This window comes from Morchella importuna (genome assembly GCF_003444635.1).
Source record: "Morchella importuna strain M04M26 chromosome Unknown Morimp01GS023, whole genome shotgun sequence".
NCBI lineage: Eukaryota > Fungi > Ascomycota > Pezizomycetes > Pezizales > Morchellaceae > Morchella > Morchella importuna.
This window is the reverse complement of record NW_025763420.1, coordinates 731,321-750,407: the sequence shown is the minus strand read 5'-3', so window position 1 is coordinate 750,407 and position 19,087 is coordinate 731,321. Positions and strand designations below refer to the sequence as shown.

Below are 19,087 nucleotides of genomic sequence, written 5' to 3'. Positions count from 1 at the left end.
TGCTAGGTGTAGAGCTCGCCCGGATTATCTATGTCTAGTGTTCGTGGTATTCGTAGTCTTCGTAGTAGTAGCGTTTGCAGTGTCAGTATCCGTATCTGTGAATATCTCTAGTGCAGAGAGATCTAGAGAGAGAGCGAGTGTAGAGTGTTGAATGTGAAGTGAAGTGGAGTGGAGTGGAAGTGAAAGTGCAGAACGAAGACAGCAGCAGTGACGTCCCAACCAATGCCCAGAGAAGAAGGGAGAGGAACCGGGAAGACGCGCCGGGAATGGATGGATGGCGTTGCTGCGGGAGGACGCGTGCGTGTGAGTTGCGCGATCTGATCCTGGCTGTGTGGTGATTTCATTGGCTGGCTACGGTAAGTACAGTACTGTAGTAGCAGTAGTAGCAGTAGCAGTAGTAGTAGCAGCAGCAGCAGCAGCAGCAGCAGCAGCAGCAGCAGCAGTACCAGTGTGGTTAATTACTCATCGTGCAGGCAGGCTCTGGGGTCTGGAATAGTATTTGGATATTGAGATTGATATTGAGATTGGTGTTCCCCTGAGATACAGGTAGATGATGGATGGCTGTCTGTGTACCTACAGGATGGGAAACAGTCAATAGAATCGACGGAATGGCACAGAGAGAGAGACAACGATTGGCTGCAGCCGTGTGAGGGTGCGTAGGTACATACATGTACTCTGCTACGGCTACGAACGGTCTATCATGCGGTTAATGGAATTGCAGCTCATTGACTCCAGCTGATACGAGCACCTGTAGTGATGCTATGTACAGCCGCACTCGAAAAGTACTCGCACCCTACTATATTGAGTCGTTCATGGCACTCGCGCATACTCAACTTATTGATAGGTATGACCGCAATAGAGACATTGCAGCTCTCTCTGGCAATTGTCTCGAATATGAGAATTGAAAGCAGAAAGGACTGCCTCGTGAGTTTGGGCTCGGAGGTGCCAATACTTTTCAAATGCGGCTGTACATACACAGGTTACAGTGTTTATCACTAGCTCGCTCGCTCACCCCTGCCGCAGCAACCTTCGACCTCGGGACATCAAAACATCGAGCAGCACATGCCCCCAATCCAATGCCGTCCCCTACCTCTCCTCCTCTCCTCTCCAGAGCAAGAAGAAGAAGAAGAAGGAGAAGAAGGAGAAGCAAAAGAACAAGCAGAAGAACAAGAAGCAGCTGATCAAACAAACCCCCCCCCCCCCCCCCAAAACCATGGCCTTCACCACAACAACCCACACCATCCCCGCCTCCTACCCCCGCGAGCACCTCCGCGGCACCACCCCCCACTCCCCGCGCCTCCACCTCGTCATAAACCAATACACACCCCTCTCCGCCACCCCCCCCTCCCCAGGCGACCTAACCCTCCTCTTCTGCCACGCCAACGGCTTCCCCAAAGAGCTCTACGAGCCCTTCTTCACCGACCTGCACTCCGCCTACAGCGCCAGCAGCCAGCGCATCCGCTCCATCTGGGCGCTCGACGCCGCGCACCAAGGCGCCTCCGGCATCCTCAACGAGCGCCACCTCGGCGACGAGCCCTCCTGGAACGACCTCCCGCGCGACGTCCTCCACGCCGTCAACACGTTTGCCGCGCAGATGCCGGCGCCGCTCGTGGCGTGGGCCACAGCTTTGGCGGGCATGCGGTGGTCAGGGCGGCGCTGATGCACCCGGGGCTGTTTGAGGCGCTGGTGCTGCTGGACCCCGTGGTGGAGGAGAATGAGCGCTTCCCGCACGTGGCCAGTCATCCGGCGGCGGCGACGGCGCGGAGGAGGGATGTGTGGGCCGGGATGGAGGAGGCGGAGAGGTTTATTAGGGGGAGGCCGTTTTATAAGCGCTGGGATCCGAGAGTGGTGGAGCTGTATCTAGTATGTCCTTGTAGATTTGTGTTTGGCGGAGCTCTGGATTGGGATTGGATGGTTGGCTGACCGCCGGTGATGGGCAGAAACACGGCTTCCGCGCGCTCCCAACCGCAATCTACCCCGACGCCACCGGCGTCACCCTCGCAACGACAAAGCACCAGGAAGTGTACACCTTCCTCCGGCGCATGCCTGACGGTACCCTCGGGCGTCCCGAGCCGGGCGTGACCTTCCGGGCGCTGAAGCAGCTTGTTCCGCCGGTGCTCTACATTGTCGGCAGCGAGTCGACGGTCTGCATACCGGAGGTGAACCAGCGGAAGATGGAGAACACGCCCAAGGCGGAGATGGAAATGGTGGAGGGCGCCGGACACCTTGTTCCGATGGAGGCGCCGGGCGAGACGGCGGCGCTGGCGGCGAGGTATTTGGTGAGGCTGGTGAAGAGGTGGGGGAAGGAGGTGGAGAAGGATGAGGGGGTGGTGAGGGAGAGGGTTCTGGGGGAGGAGTGGTTGGGGTTGTTGGCAAAGTTGTAGATGGGATGGGGTAATTGTTGGTATATCTTAACTGGGGAGTTTCGTTGAATTGAGCTGGAGACTTTTTTTCTTTTTTTTTTCTTTACTGCGTCCGGATATCTACTATACTATAAAAGAATATGGCCTGGAAGAGTTTCGCTAAACCGGCCGGCCTAATCCTACATCCGGCCCTGGAGACCGATTAGCCAAATACATGTAGTTCAATCTGCAATTAATTGTAGAGTTCCAATCGATATCACACATACATACCCCACTAAGGCCCTTCCTCTTCATACCCCTTCAGAAAAAAAAATGGGTAATAAATATACACAAAAAGTTGATGCTGCGACTATACGCCACCCACGGTCCACAGGTTCTAATTCGAGATATTGAACGCTGCTTCCCGTGAAAATGTCGTACTTCCCGAGTATCACTCCCACCCCCGGAGCTGAACCCCCGACCTCCGGACGTCTCCGGACCCAGACGTCTCTGGGTGGTCATGGTGGCTCAACCCACGCGGTGTAGCAAGACGAGGCGTCTACCACTAGGCTACCTCGCCTGCACAACTATAGGGCCGGGAAGTAATATTTAAGTGAGTGAGTGGAAAAAGTGAGTAGGGGGACACCTAGTAACCCTGTAGTCACAATCCACCACGAACGTACTCACTGGCCACCTTCTTGTATATACATGATGAGATAGTTTTCTCTTCAATTTCAAGGTTTAGTGTTGATATGCTAGTCCTGTAGAGTAAATAAAGCTTAGAGCGCCCAACTTTCCTTGCCGGGTGAATGAAGCACATGAAGCCTATCACCGCCGGAATCATACTCCTAACTAGATGCGCATGCTGTCTGTACCCAGCCCTTCTACTAAACTCTGAGCTCGACGAGATACTTCATGAGCAGTCCTTTCGTAGGTTCTAGACATCCCAAGCAATACCAAACTCGACACACCACGCCGAGTCCCAGTTACATGTGTGTACATGTCTACCCAGACTAGCCTACAGCAGCACCAGCAGTCGAGTACTCGTAGCTGGGCTTCCACCAACCCAAGTATGCTGTCTGTCTTTATGCTGGGTCCAACAGCAGTTACAAGACCTTATGATCGTATCCTATAGGCATCAAACCTAAGCTAGAAAGTCAGTGTAGCACCTCCTGTAGAAGGTCCAGGTCCACCGCCTCAAACCCCCCCCCCCCTTCCCAAACGCCGAGCCTGCCAGATTTCTCCCCATATTAACGGGGGCCTGGCTACAGCCGGAAAGTTAGAGCAGGAAGGTGCAGCCCTAAAGACAGCAGAGTACCCCCAAGCCAACCTAGGAGCCAAACCCAGCCCATATACTCCTACATGCCCATAGTAATCCAGGCGGGTGCCGGAAGTCAGTATTAGAGTTTTTCTTTTTCTCTCGCCAGGCCCCCCAGTCCGCATACCCGGTCGGGCGAGCAAACAAAGGCAGGATTTCAGGATTTAGTTTTGCAGTTTGACATTGCGGCCGACACCGCGCAGCTGGCTGGATAACCGCACGCCCGCACGCCCGCACGCCCAACGCCCCCACAGCCGCCCCAACCCCGGGCCCCACAACCCCATAACCCCCCCTCTCCCCGAGACATAGCGCTACGCGGACAATAAAGACGCCCCTTCACCCCATCACCTACACATCTACCCAAAGACGACCCCTGTCTAGCCGATAGAAGACGCGATGCCCGCGGGTAATAATAATCACAGCCCATCACTCGCAGCCACTAGACCGCGCAGTCATCGAGTGATACTCCATGACTAACTCGCGCTGCGCGTGACAAGTCCCCCGGGGCTCACAGAGGACACAAGTACTACACTGCAGATAACACATCCGGCGCGTTACATACATTTATACAAACAGGATCCGGGGAGACCCAATCGACCTCCATGCTGGCTCCACTGGCGCGGCGACTACCGGCACGGTCGAGAGGGTCGCCCTCAACAGATTCTACCACAGACACGCGCAATACCGGCTCAACGACCCAAAACTCTTAATACCAATATGTAGGAGGGGGTTTAGCCACAACATAACGCCGAGAAAGCAGCCGGGGTTTCCTCAAACAGCACCATATATACCTATACACCCACACACCTCCGCCAGCCCAGCCCAGCCCAGCCCAACTCAAGAAAGAAGAAAGAGACCTTCGTCTGCGTCCAGCTCAGGACTCGCATGCAGAATCTCTACGTAGAACTTCCTTCTTCCATGCGTAATTAAATTACTGTATCTCCAACTACGGCCAATGGGGTTATGTAACCCTGATCCCTACCCTCCTCGCAGCGAGTGATGAGCTGTGTATAGAGAGCCAAGTTCGCCTCTCCAATACCTACACCACCTACATGTACCCCGCCAGTCTCTCCATGGACCAGAAACCACGGGCCGCTAAACAGCACAGAACAGAATCCATTGAAAAAAACAGCCTATAATATATATCAAAATAAAAATAAAAATAAATAAATTAATAAACAACCAAACCACACTCCACAAATGTCCATGAACACCACCCTTTCCCATCACTCCTCCCCCTCCCCCCCTCCCCCACCGCCTCAAGGCGGACTACTAATATGCATCCACAGCGTCCCACAAAAACACATCCTCTGCATACTCCCCAACCAATAGCTCGGGCTCTTAATCGGAATGATATCCTCCACCACCGCACAGCACCTCGTGCACCTCCGCAGCTTAATCTTGTCGTCGCCCTTCGGCAGCACCACCTTCCTGATCGCATCGATCCTGTTCAGCCTGCGGTACTCCCTGCTCGCGACATCATCGTGGAAGCCGAGCCACGTGACGTCGTGCCAAAACAGCTTTGCAACGTCGAGGTCATTGCGCAGCGTCGGCAGCGTGAGGTTGAGCAGCCGCTCGACGGCGGAGGCGAAGATGGGCGGGATCTCGTTGTTGACGAAGAGGAGCTTCTCGGCGTTTGCGCGCTCGGCTTCGGCGACGTCTTTAAACTAGTTCATTACCCGCGCACACCCTGGAAGGCTTGAGATGGGGGGTGAAAACTTACTGTGATAAGCCGCTCTGATCGTGCCGTCAATATCGGTCATGATGCGCTCAAACTGGCTAATCTTGACCGCGCAGCTCTCAATCGGCACCTTCAAGCTCCGGAACGTCGTTCTCTGCTCCTCGTCCACCGGCCCGCCCTGCAGCATGGCCAGCTGCTTCCCAGCCGTCGTCTCCAGCCCCTTCAGGCTCCTACAGTTATACCTCAGCAGCGCACGCGGCGCACTAGCCAGTGCCAAAAAGAGCGCGGGTGAGTTCCCTTCAATGACTGCACGGAGATAGTCTTCAGCACACTTTCAATCTAGACAGGGCCTGCTACTACTACTACTACAAGTTTCGAACGTACCTTTCTCGCGGACGAAAGCAAGGTCGCTTGTTCTCCCCTTTGTGGCCTTGGCCAGCTCAAAGAGATCACTGATCGTCAAGCTCATGATATCCATCAACCACCTCACGAGGCCTAACAGCGTCTGCAGGGCCTCCGGGCGCAGATCAAAGTCATTACTCCCGCCCGCCCCCTGCTGGCGCTGCGGGTTGTTAAACGTCAGCGCAAACGCCACACTCGCCACGCGGAGGTGCAGGGTCGCCCAAGCCAGCTTCCCGGAGAGGCGCTTATTGACGCGCTCGCCCTGGAAATCGAGGCTGTTCTGCAGACTCAGGCAGCGCTGCAGCAGCGGGTTCCGGAAGAGGCGCTCGGAGGGCGACTCGGTTGCAAAGTCCATCTTGAGGTTCAGGGCATGGTGGGCCTCGGAGAGAAACATATTGTTGAACACCGGGTTCCTGTACTGCTGCGCGACGAGCAGGAGGTCGTCGTTGTTGAGGTGGTTGTTGCAGCTGTATGCGTGCTGGTGCGCCAGTGCTATGCAGGCGATCTCCATGTTCTCCTCCTCTTGCATGTTGCCGTTGTATTCCATGACCATGAGCTTGATCGAGTGGTCGCATCCCAGTCTGATCGCAACTGCATTGTTAGGGGACAGCGCAAGGTCAATGCAGTCCTCTCCCGGCGGGAACCAGAACCCGGCCTGCACCATATTCACAACCAGGTCTTTACTTGTGCTCTGATTCTGCAGGAGGTTGAAGTTGTAGCGGTCACGGAGCTCCAGGGAGCCATCTGAGAAGGCAAAGGCAACAACAGTGCCGGAGGTCACAAGGGAAACAGATATGATGGTTTTGGGGATAAAGAGATCATCCATCCTAAACAGCTCGAGCTCTACGCTCGTCGGACTAGAAACACTACTCCTTCTCACGCCCAGCTGGTCGAAGGAGGGATGCAAGGTGCTCGGGCTCTCTTTGAGACACCATCTACACACCACACTAAAAGCCTCCCCATCTGCACGCCGGCTTGAGAATACTGCTAGTACACAAGGTACATTCGGGATCGTTGGAGAGCCGGGAGTAGGCGCCATGATTTCTAGATGCGATAGCTGCGCAGACGAAGCATCTTGGCTACCAGATTCCATGGGCATTGCGTGGTTCTCGACTTTGACGTGCTTAATCTCGAGAGTGGGGGGAGCCGGGAGCATTGTGGGGGGTTGATTTGGGGGGTTCTGTTGGAGATTCCAATTTATAGAGATCCGATATACACGAAGCTGGTGGGAAAGGGTGTAGGCTGCTAAGACCGCAACGTTGTCTGGGCAGAGATGTAAGCTCTTTAATCACACGCAAAAGTAACCTACAGACGAAAAATCTGGATTGAAGCACTTGAGCAGAAAAGAGGAAGATACCTTTATTCCATGAGATCGCGGCATGAGAGAAGAGGTCATCGAGTGACGAAAAGCCTTCAAGCTCTGTAGTAACTTCTTGATATCGACTATGTGCATCCTGGTACCACATTTTGGCCTAAACATGCTGTTGTCAGCACCTGCTCTCTCCTAGATTATTTACAGTGGCACACATACAGTCCCTCCCCGTGTTATACCAATCGCCGCCACCTTCCCTTGAATGGGGTGAAAGGGCCCATAGGGCCTGAAACTAAACGCTTGATACCTAAAGCTCCGGTCTTCTTGCCTTGTCGCAGGTCTATACAGCGCATACTACCTCCCACCGTCAGCACTCCCTCATCTGCACCCTCCATCGCCCTCCGCAGTAGGGGTAAAATACAGCTCTCTCAACCGGCAACCACCAGAACCCCACCAGCGCGCTCAAATCGTCGTCTTGGTCCAATATCTGATGCCGCGTAACATTCAGATGGTTGACCGCCAAAAACACCGTATAGAACGACACCCGCCCAAGCCTATCCATCACGGCCAGTTCAGCGCCATGGCTATTCCAGGTGACGTGAGTAAGCTGCTGCCCTTCGTGGTACCGTGATACGTTGGCGACCGGGTATGCGTCACTAAGCAGCCAGCGACCGTCCTCTGGCGAACACGAGAGATGGCGGGTTTCGACTCCCGTACCGGCGGCGTTGATTATCGCTATCGACCCGAGCTTCGACCATGCTATCTTCCTGTAGGTTAAACTTTAGTTCCAATGAACACACACACACGGCAGGCCACTCGGGGGATGAGGAGGAGGCGAGTGGACGGACTGATTACAACCCCCGAGCCGGAGCTCGTCCATCCTACTATCGGTTCTCCGCGGTGAGGTGCGCGGCGCCGTGTCATCTTGAAAAAGGTCCTCAACACCAAAGCCGTTCTCCATCGATTGTCAATCGGGTTCAAAACCTCCGCGGGACTGGACTGGGAGGGGATTGTAGCTGATCTGTGGACGCTGGTTTGAACTGTGGGCGATCTGAAGGAGGTGTCAACAATGTTTGGAGGTGGTTACAACAATGTAGGTAGGTGCAGCATACATGCACCTGCATGCATCACCTACGTTACTAACTAGTAATTTATTTCATCACGTGATACTCATTATTAACAAGGCATTAAAGATCCTTCCAATATCAAAATACCAATGCGATTAATTGAATTTGCGGCAACTAAGAGTAATCAAATACATCTCCGGACCTCACCTGCTCACCTTGTTGGGGTGGAAGGTATCTCCACTCAAAAAAATCTGAACTGAGATATGTGACCTACAAACCAGCCTACGATCAAAAAATTAACTAGGAAGTGCGATGAACACTGCAAACTCTAACCTGTCTTAGAATTCGCCAATTAAAGTACGATGACACGGATCGCAAGTGTAGGGACCATATTAAGTCTTATCTCAAAACCACGCATTGGGAAAATGGTCCTTATCATATGAGCCGCAGAGTATATTTAACTTTCACGAAGAGGCAATCCTTGTATCAACCAATGTTTTCACCTCGGTCGGTTTTATTTCATTTCCCACCTAAGCTTCGAAACTAAGACTAATCAACGTGGGGAAAGGTAAATAGGGTAATGACTGAGGGATCAATCAGGCTGTTGAGGCATTCCTTTGCTTCTCCAACTTTGCCATAGCGGCATCGTAATCTTCCTTGTTTTTCTTGACCATATCCTCGAAACGCTGTCACACATTAACACTACCCCCCCACGAACTCAGGAGATTTTACATACCTTCTTCTCGCCCACCGGAAGCTTCTCATATTCCTCTCCCATTACCTTGATGGCAACTACGACGCTGGGCTTCCCTGCCGCATCCAAAAACTTTCTCCCGGTTCCATACTGCTCCCGGAAATACATGAAGTGCGGTCTTGTAATTCTTTTTGGAAGTCTGTCATCTGAAATTTGGGTAATATTTGAACCGACGCCAAGTTCTTTGAGACGACGACGTGCATTGTTGGCCTCGCGGATAACCAAGGGTGATATGCCCTGGAGCCACTTCTTGTATTCCTCGGCCTTTCCAGGCCTTGCTTCTTCAGCTTTTTTGATGTAGGGCTTGTGTTCAAAATTGTCAGTGAATAATCAGGATGTGGGTTTAGAGCCGCCAAATAGATACGGAAAGACAAACATACAGTTTTCACGTCCTGCGACATTCCGTTCCATATCATCGCGAGCTCGCCAGCTGGCCTCCTCTTCTCCTTCATCTGTTCCCCAAACCACAGAGCATATCCATTGCTACCAACCTTGGACGGGGGATTTAGTGCCTTCGCCCTCAGCTGCTTGATCAAGATCTTCTTCTTCTGCTCATCTGTGAGCTCCTTCTTCGCAACTTTCTTGACTGGTTTTTTCGCGGCTGCCTTGGGTGTTGTGGACTTTTTAGTAGTTGATCCTGTTTTACCAGCAGCTTTGGTGGTGGCAGTTGCTTTGGTTCTTCCTCCCGCGGATGATTTTGGAGCGGTCTTAGGTGTAGCGGCAGCTGCGGTTTTTGTGGTGGGCTTCTTTGCAGCGGCTGCAGAGGCTAGAGAGCGGCTGGTGACGGTGAAGACGGGGATGATACACGCATTGAGACCGCGATTGAGTATCAAGCCAGGGCGAGATAAAGTGAGAAGGCGGTGAGTAAGAGTACTGGTAATTCCCATTGTTGGTGATGTTTTAATTGACGATGGGAATGCGAGGAGTGTTGATGGGATTGGAGAAAAGTGGGACAGTTGGCTTGTGTGGCCTTGGCAAAGAAATAGTGGGGGTGAGATTTCTCTGCGTGATGTACAGCCACTCAGCAAAAGTGTTCGTGATTTAGTTTTAATGTCACTGCGCGGTGTGGCGCACCGGTAATACTGATGTTAAGATTCAAAACAACAAAAAAAATATAATATAGTTCGTGACTATGTATAAAAAAGAAGATAGGTCATTGATCTTATTCTTCATTAATTTAGGCGCCATTGGTCACTGGGAAAGTCTTCTCTTGGGGGTTCTCGGTGGTCCGCCACGGTTACATATGGAGAAATGTCTCACTCCGAAATTGGAATAGAGCGTATTTGACAACTGTCGATTCCGACAATTGACAGTTCGCCGGCTGCAATAGCGGTTTGCCGAACCGTCAATTTTGATTGATGAGGGTATCGGCACAGGGTACCGGAACTTGGAGCTGGACTCTATCAATGCGCAAAAGGCCTTATGTCTCGATCTCGTCACCACTGATAATGGTAAATAATTTGAGAGTTCGTAAAGTATAATGTCAATTTTGCGACCCGCAACTGTCAAAGCCGAACTGTCAATTGTCGAAATCGACAGTTGTCAAATACGCTCTAATCACGAACACTTTTGCAGAGTGGCTGTACAGCGGTGGGTATTAAGTCATCGGACGACCTAGCCACAATTTTGCCTGCAAACGCGTATTTTGGTGGCGTTCTGTCTGATCACTTATTACCCACCGCTGTACCTACATACTCGTAGCTTTATAGCGTTTCCGAACACGACCAATATTGCATGACATACAAAAAGGTGGATTTAGCGCTTTTTCGTATGTCATGCAATATTGGTCGTGTTCGGAAACGCTATAAAGCTACGAGTACATTAACATACATGTATGCAAGACTTGGCAGTCGTCAAATACAGCTATCGGTAGAATTATTGCGTTGGAAAATCGCCCTGCTCTCGGCGTGATCGTCGGTCCCTGTTTCTGCAATAATTCTACCGATAGCTGTACAACCCAGCTGCAGGACTTGCACTGTATGATGATGTATTCAAGATCAGAGAGGAACTACATGTACTCGGGTGTAAGGGTAAGTGATCAGAACTGCCTCTGGTTGGACAGAACCTCGAGAGAACCTTCTGGTTGCCCTGGTGTGCCAAGTTGGCCCACCCGGGGCATATCAACCATATGCCCCAAGGAACTCCAGAGACCAAATTTTGCCCTCAGTTTTATTGATATCTGCTGAAATTTAACTCTACATAGACAAATGTGTGTCCAAATACAATATAGAGTAGGTGCTGATAAATAAAATATTTTATATATTTTATGGATTTTTTGATGGGGATTTGGCAATAGTTCTGATGACTTTTTTCCCCCATTCAAGATATAAATTCTTGTCAGATATTATTGGCCCCAGCCTGTTGCACCCACATATCCTTAACCAATCTCCGTTGAGTTCTGATCACTTTGGTGCACACCCGAGTACTCCAGCTTTAAATTTAGATACAGGTATGAATTTCTAAGGCCAAGTCCATCAATTGGGTATCTTAAGGTCTTCACGAGATTATTCATAATTGAAGAACCCCATAGACCTTCTAGAAACCATTCTTCGGCCCCTTTTGTGATAGGGTTCTTGCCCACAGATTGAGTATGTACTTCGGGGGTAGGGGTAAGTGAGAAGACACCCTTCACGCAATCTTGGCATCGTGGTGTCTTCTCACTTATCCCTGATACCGAAGTACATGTATGGTGCGCACCATACACGGGAGTGCTCCTAATGTTGTAGAATGGTATAAGATTGCCTATACTCCGATCGCGCGTTAATTAAGTAGTCGGATATCGTTGCAACCAATTAAATGCTTACTAAAAATTCCGACCATTTAATGAACGCATGAGTAAGATTAGCTTAAATTAATTATTTGGCGACCAAGTAAAGTACATGTAGGTACTTACCGAAGATTCTATGAATCATGTGATCACATATTGGCATAGAGCTTTGAGTACATGCATCCAGTGCGTACAAGGCTCTGGCATTAAGTGGGTGAACTAAATGGGTGTTGACTGGTGAGGATCCGTTCACTCACTTAATCCCAGAGCCTTGTACTTGAGGCCTAAGCCTTCAGAAAATATAAACGAATTGACGGCACCATGTACCACCAGTAACGATCCAACACTACTTCATCAATTTTAATTGGGCACTTCACTGATTTGGTACTTCATAGAACCTGATTTAGTTCATACTACCTGTATAAGTACATATTAATTATATAGTTAGACCGAACCTTACTTCCTAAAACGCCCAGAATCCGTTCAGAGAAACCTCTTGCGTACTACATAACTACATGTACATGTATTTCTCAAGAAGCTTCAATACATGTACTATGTGTACATACGTTCTACTTAATATATACTACAAGTACATGTATTCTCACCGAATTTCGGTGGAATATAGACCGCATTATGAATCAATACATTTTTCTCTTTCACCATAATATTATATCCTCTGCATAAATGTACATACATATATGTAGGTATATGTAGGTAAATTTACAAGTAGGTAACCATGGCCGCGGTAAATCAGACTTCAGCTAAACTTGTGTCACCTTTAGCCTCTGCAGAAATACTTTGGGGGGATATCGACACCTATACTCAGGACCGTCGTTAAAAGGTGGTCAATGTTCGGGATTGTTGTCTTCATTTTATAATCTACGACGTAGGAAAAACGTAGGAGCTCCCGCTCCCCCCCCCCCCCCTTCTCCCAACCACAGTTCACACCACCAGAATAAGCAGTATCCAAAGTAACGCTGATAATTATAACCCTATTGAGTGCTCCCTTCATAAAAGTTCCATCCATTTTGGCAAGGAGAGAAATAAATACATGTAGGTTGAATTGAATAACACACAAAAGACATCTGCTCAAGCGGGCATCGATGTCGGCAGTCAGTTTTGATGGTGTTGAGATATGGCATTGAGGACTAGGTACATGTAGACAAACTTAATAATTTATTTTAGTATATTTCCGTAAATAAAATAAATACATGTAGTTTTTGATAGGATATATCTGCCGTCATGACTCCATATTGGATCCAGCCCATTCTCTGCAAAAATGGCAGCTAGCAGAGCGTAAGCCTGCCCATGCACAACTATTTCGGTCACGAAGTATATTGTCTATCATAGGATCTCAACGTACAGAGTAGGAGGCCCTTATGTAGATTATTTTTCTCCGGATTTGAGATTGATACTAGGGGATTCGTCATCTCATTCGATTAAATATGTTATCATCTACGGTATTGTAATTACAACAAGATGTTGTAACAACCGTGGGCTAGATCATTAATTACTCCTATGGGTGTGTCACACTGCATATATATAAATGTATATGTATATACCTACATGCAGTCTCGTCGTGCCCGTACGTACGTACATGTACCTGATAATGTACCACCACTACATGTATGCACTACCACCCTCAAAAGAATACCGGATGTATCGAGTAACGAGACTAATAACCCCCATGTTTGGAGATTTATATATTTCTTATCAAAGCCTTTCTGATTTCGAATATTACGTGGTCGTACCACATATATTGCATATAATTGATCCTCGGCCCGGCCTCGAGATGTTCTTTTAGGAATTTTAGACAAGAAGGTACTTGGTTAAAATCGACTATTTAACTATAAATATCGCTTTTTGATGCATGTAGTAACATACATTTATATTCATAGAATTTCAAGTACGGAGCTTTCGATTTTTTTTTTTTGTTTAATAATTCAAACGGAGCTTTCGAGACACATATATGTATACAGTACCAAAAAGCGGGTGGATCCAGTACCACACATAACAGAACACTGCAAGGCTACGGTATTGCTAAGGTATTGCTAAGGTATAGCAGTTAGGATTCCGATTTAATTCGGAGGTTTTTCACAATCCCGTATTGGTACGTATATATACAGTACCTATTACACCCCCTTTTTTGCTGGTACTGTGTGTAGGGTACAATGTAATAGGCCAAGGTTCAATGCTTGGTACAGGACATGGGTATACTTGTGTAATCGGTTGACCTATAGCTACATGTAACGTAATTCGACTCAAAGATAAGATACGTCGTAAACCACAGTATTCGAAGTCGAGCCCGGGTTCCTGTACTCGGCCACTATACAGCAATTGTATATGATCTTGTCGTCCTCTCTTTTTACCTACCTGAATCAAACGGGATTTCCTAGGCACCATTGAGGCTCGCATATCTTCAATTCCAATTACTTGAAAACTCATATCCCTTCGTGCGTTTTCACGACCGGGAGCTAGTAGGCAACTTTTAGTACTACCTAGCCCTCACCCCGCGAACCTCTTTTGCTGTGAAGCCACCTTTTGTGACCACTCCTATACCTTTTCTGGTGTCTCCGCGGTCTGTAGCTAGATTTTTTTTTGAATATCACCACGCCGTCGTGCACGTGGGCCTAATATGACGTCTCTGACGAAGGGATGTACGCGTGCACGTGAGAATGATCATATGAAGATATTGGTCGATTTGGATACCTTAACTCCTTAAGAAGGTTTCAACCAATATTTCTATATATATAGTAAACCAGACAATTACATATATACCTACATATACATGTATGTCTTATGTACTTATACCTTAATGGATTGCATGCAATTAATGAATTAAACAAAAAAAACAAAAAAAACATACCTTAATGGAATATGTTTCGAGTGATAGCCTATGAAGCAAATATCTCTAGGCCGTCAATCGTTAGATTATCTGACATCGTACAGTCGCATGCAACATGCAAGTTCCTGCCGTTTTTTGATGGTGAGTCAAACCATAACAACTCCACCACGAACTCTGCAAAAGCTTTAGGATATGACAAGTGGCAAGCTGTTGTTATTCTCCATAAAATAGGCCGAAATACTGTACAGATAAATAAAGATACAAACTGTCCAGCTAGGAGGAGGATTGGCCTACTGGATCACCAGATTTCAACGCCATAGAAAATTCATGGAAAATGCTCAAGAGTGAACTAAAAAGACGATGAAGCTATAGATAGAGAAGACCTCATCGTGATGATGAACCTTTTATCACTGCACAAGAGGAGTGGGAGGCATTGTCTCAATCAAAGCTAGATAAATTGCCATTAAGGGTTGAGGCATGTCTCAAAGCCAATGGAGGGCACATGGGATGGTAGTCTCAAAATAATTCCTTTATATTCTATTTAACTCTACTATGTATTCTCTATTAAATATCTTCACTTGTGGTTGAGTAACGAGTATTGAGGTTGGGTGTTGCATCGTGGATGGCGAGAACTTGATGCATGCGACTGTACATAGATGTATATAACGTCTGCAAGTCGCTGTTAAGAGGGCATTCAGAGCCATTCCAAAGAAATCCTTGATTAGCGAAAATCGCACATCACATCCTTCCCATTCTGCTCAACTTCTTTCAGGAGTGATTTTTCATGATTACACTTGGAATACCCTTTCCCGATCAGGAAGAGGGGGGGTGTCGTGCTCACATATACGCGTGACCATATCCATGTCTCCCTACCTAGCAACCTCAAATTCACACATACATTTTCCATGAACACCTTGTTGGGCACTTCTTCTATTTGGGTGTCGGCAGCTCCACCCCGCGTTACCGCCCCCAATGAAGTCTCAGCTATTTTCTCAGTCTTCGCAGCCGCAATTATCACCACCGCCGCCTCGCCCTCTCCACCTATTGGCCGAATGCTCCCTCCGAGATCTACTTCCCCGATCTCATGATATTCGTCCCATACCATCTGCCGAGAGAGATAGAGTCCCCTATTACCAACCATATCTTTCTCAGTATACAAGGCTTAATTACCAGAACTCTAATTACGGTGGCCCCGAGAAGCGCAAGTTTTCACAGGCGATGGACGGGCAAGGACTTCAGCCTGACGATATCGATTTCCACGATCAGATACAGCAAGATCAACATCAGCAGCAAAGGGAAGCGGTGAATTTCCTACCATGGACAAGTTTGGCATCTACTACAAAAGATACAAACGGCGAACAAAAAAGTGGATTGACTACTCTCATATGCGCAGCAGAGTCCTCCCCCGAGGCTTCGACTACAACACCCGACCCCCGAGACTCTATAATTCCAGCAACTAAAAAGATAAAACAAAAAACAACATCGATCTGCAGCGCCTCCTCATCTTGCTGCGATGACGATGATTGTTCCTCAAAATGCGAGGACGAGGACTGTGACGCTCCTGCATGCGAAGATTGCACGGCTTGCGAGATAGTTCCTCAGTTTTGCGATTCTGAATCTTGTCTTGAACAAAGCTCCTCCTGCCCAGAGGATGCTTCTTGTGTTCAGAAGATTATATGTGCTAAAGATGACTGCGAGGTCACAAGCTGCCATCCTTCGGACTGCGTGTTTGGTAGTGGTGACGTCCCGGGGCTCGATGTCCCTCTCTGGAGCGTGCCGCTAGGAGGATTTGCGCATCAGCAACCTCAGAATCACAATCGTAATCAAGATCGAGATCAACTTCAGAATCAACACCAGAGTGGCAGCGTTGAGCCAAACCTTTTGTCTCTGGATTACAGTAATCCTGACCAATTGCAAGATTTACAACTTCACTACCCTTTGCCAGCGCAACAATTAATCCATTATCCCATTTCACAACAAAACCTTGCATCAGAACCCTCGGAATCATCTCGCTCCTCATCTGCATTCCTTGAACCCTATAATGAATTTTCCTCCACCTTCGATCACGATTATGTTGCACCTTCAAAGCGTCGTCGGGTCTCCCAAACTACCCCCATCACTTCACCCACTTATGAGTACCCCTCGAAGCCAAGTACACCGTTCAGTACCGCCGAACCCGTACAAAACTGGCCAAACTACACCCCCACCCACAATGAAAATTGGAATAACGGAATGTTATTCAACACTAATCCCGTCAACAGCAATAGCTTAATGGATCTAAACGACTGTCACTGGGATGGCTGCAACTTCCATTTCGCTTCAGAAGTTGACTTTCAGATGCATCTGTCTACCCACCTTGGCAAGTTGACTCCAGAACAGTGTTTATGGGATGCATGCGGGACTAGTGTCGATGGTCTTGAAGATTTGAAGGAGCACCTAGCAGTTCATTTGCTACCACCCGATATAGACTCATCCAGCGGAACCTCCCCTGCACCGACCATCGATGACGGGGGGCCGAAGCGGTGCGAGTGGCTGGTTAGTACTGGCAAGAATATCAGTATTAGTGGGGAAGAAGAATTGGTGAGATGCGGGAAAACATTTGCATCCGCAGAGGAACTGCAAAAACATGCAAAAGACGAGCATATTGCCATACTCAAGAAAAAGACAGGACATTTCTGCGGATGGGCGGATTGCTCCCGGCGTGATAGGCCATTTAGTCAAAAAGGAAAGGTTGAGAGACATTTACAAACACATACCGGATGTAGGTTGAAGTGAATCCCATTACTATATCAAATAGGAACAAGCGCTTCTACTAGTACAAAGTTAATAAGATCGTCAATTGACGTTTGAGGCTTTGGAGAGGAGCATTTCAACTTATTTTCGTGCACACCTAAGCTCGTCAGCAGAAATGAGATTAATGCTAATATGATGAGTGGTGTAACAGTCAAAAGCTGCAAGTGCACGTTTTGCAATAAGGAGTTTTCTGCTGCACAGGCGTTACAACAACATATCAGAACACATACTGGAGAGAAGCCATACAAGTGTGATGTAAGCTTTCTCCTCTCCGATACCCCTCCTCAAATCTCTTTACATATATGCCCGCAATATTATCACATCACTTCCCACGCCCCGCACACCCCGCATCCACGAAACACATACACGGGCCGATCCAAGTCATACCTTGGCTTCTCGTTTGGAATCTGGATTTGTACATATCTTTCATGTCTTCTTTAACACTGGCTTACGGAAAATTTTCGTTTTTTGCAGGTCTGTTTCAAAGAATTCGCTCAGGGCTCGGCCTTGACGATGCATAAGAGAGTGCATACCGGGGATAGACCTTTGAAGTGTGAATTTCCGGGCTGCGGAAAAAGGTTTTCCGAAAGTAGCAACTTAAGCAAACATCGCAAGAGTGTGTTATTTGGCTCTACCCATTCTTTCCTTCTCTCTCATTATTTTGACCACAATCAGAGGGTTTTTAGACTTTAAGGTTTAATAATATTTGCTAACCTATACCTCCCACAGCACATCTATCGGTTGGACAGCATCGATGCGGCTTTGCTGGTTGTGAGAGGACTTTTCACAGGCTTGGTACGTTGTCGTTGACCCAATCTGGCATGCCTCTTCCTCTTTTCTCTACTTGATTCTTTGGAAGGTGATCAAACAATGTACTTGATGAATAATTGAGCGGCGCAAATCCCAATGAAGGGTTTGGGGATTTGCAACTACGGCTGCGCATCTACCACTGGGTTGTACCCTCCCCTCGCTGGATATCAAACCCTTCATTGGCTATGCCCGTATCTTTTCGTTCATTACCAACTATGTTACGTCACAATCGTGATGAAGAGTCTGGCGAACATCCTATGCCAAGACGCCCGCCATGATTCTACCCAAGTTATGTGCCTAAAAGAGGGGTTAATATTGGTATTTTCCACAGCGATTATCCAACCCCCCAAAGGACTTGAAGGCATACCATCCAAATATGAGATGAGCGTGGGGGGGTCATGTTGATTGGTATCCAATATGGGCCTACCTTTACATAGGATATTCATCATACTCTCCATCACGATTGGACATCGCAATCTCGATATAAGCCTATTTGGGGATGTACTATTGCATCTTCCCAGGTGGCGGCGAAGTTGGGATGGGATGAGAATGCCTTGTTTTCTGCATCGAGATCCGTTATCCTTATATCGGGGTTGCGATGTGCCGCCCAGAGAAAAAGCAAACCATTCCGACTCTGGCTTTCCGCGGAGCCATATTTGGTATCAATTTGGGAATTACCGTATTTTTGCTGACTTGATTCATAGACCAGATGAAGCGTCATCAGAAAGTCCATGGCAACTTCGTTTCTCTCACTTCCAACGATCACAACGACAATAATCCACTCCTGGATGAATCAGACTCACTCAACAACTTTTTACTACAGCCTCATCCTACATAAAACCAACAGGACATGATCTCATAAATCGATCCGATATTTCTTCTCATAACAACCTTCTTCTTTTCTTGGCAACTGGGCTATATGGGTTTTGGCGTTCGTTGGCGCATTAAAATTGTTTCAAAGGTTTTTGGAGGTTTAAACGTTTATGACTTTCTTTA

General features: G+C 48.2%; 4 protein-coding genes across 4 annotated transcripts; 2 read left to right on the top strand and 2 right to left on the bottom strand.

The window, feature by feature from the left end:
- Positions 1-1,213: 1,213 nt before the first annotated feature.
- On the top strand, positions 1,214-2,384 carry LAJ45_07410 (uncharacterized protein; the record flags this gene model as incomplete). Its single annotated transcript, XM_046116968.1, has 3 exons — positions 1,214-1,581; positions 1,650-1,863; positions 1,941-2,384. 3 exons carry the CDS (start codon positions 1,214-1,216, stop codon positions 2,382-2,384), a joined length of 1,026 nt encoding a protein of 341 aa, XP_045970003.1.
- Positions 2,385-4,919: 2,535 nt separating this feature from the next.
- LAJ45_07409 (uncharacterized protein) lies at positions 4,920-8,016 on the bottom strand (the record flags this gene model as incomplete). The annotated part of the gene is made up of 8 exons (XM_046116967.1): positions 4,920-5,320; positions 5,384-5,647; positions 5,726-7,006; positions 7,101-7,215; positions 7,275-7,409; positions 7,477-7,609; positions 7,670-7,822; positions 7,904-8,016. The coding sequence occupies 8 exons, from the start codon at positions 8,014-8,016 to the stop codon at positions 4,920-4,922; spliced, it is 2,595 nt and encodes an 864-aa protein (XP_045970002.1).
- A 702-nt stretch (positions 8,017-8,718) lies between these two features.
- Positions 8,719-9,763, bottom strand: LAJ45_07408 (uncharacterized protein; the record flags this gene model as incomplete). The annotated part of the gene is made up of 3 exons (XM_046116966.1): positions 8,719-8,808; positions 8,859-9,179; positions 9,257-9,763. The coding sequence occupies 3 exons, from the start codon at positions 9,761-9,763 to the stop codon at positions 8,719-8,721; spliced, it is 918 nt and encodes a 305-aa protein (XP_045970001.1).
- A 5,697-nt stretch (positions 9,764-15,460) lies between these two features.
- Positions 15,461-18,929, top strand: LAJ45_07407 (uncharacterized protein; the record flags this gene model as incomplete). Its single annotated transcript, XM_046116965.1, has 5 exons — positions 15,461-17,249; positions 17,433-17,536; positions 17,756-17,834; positions 18,011-18,076; positions 18,796-18,929. The coding sequence occupies 5 exons, from the start codon at positions 15,461-15,463 to the stop codon at positions 18,927-18,929; spliced, it is 2,172 nt and encodes a 723-aa protein (XP_045970000.1).
- Positions 18,930-19,087: the final 158 nt, after the last annotated feature.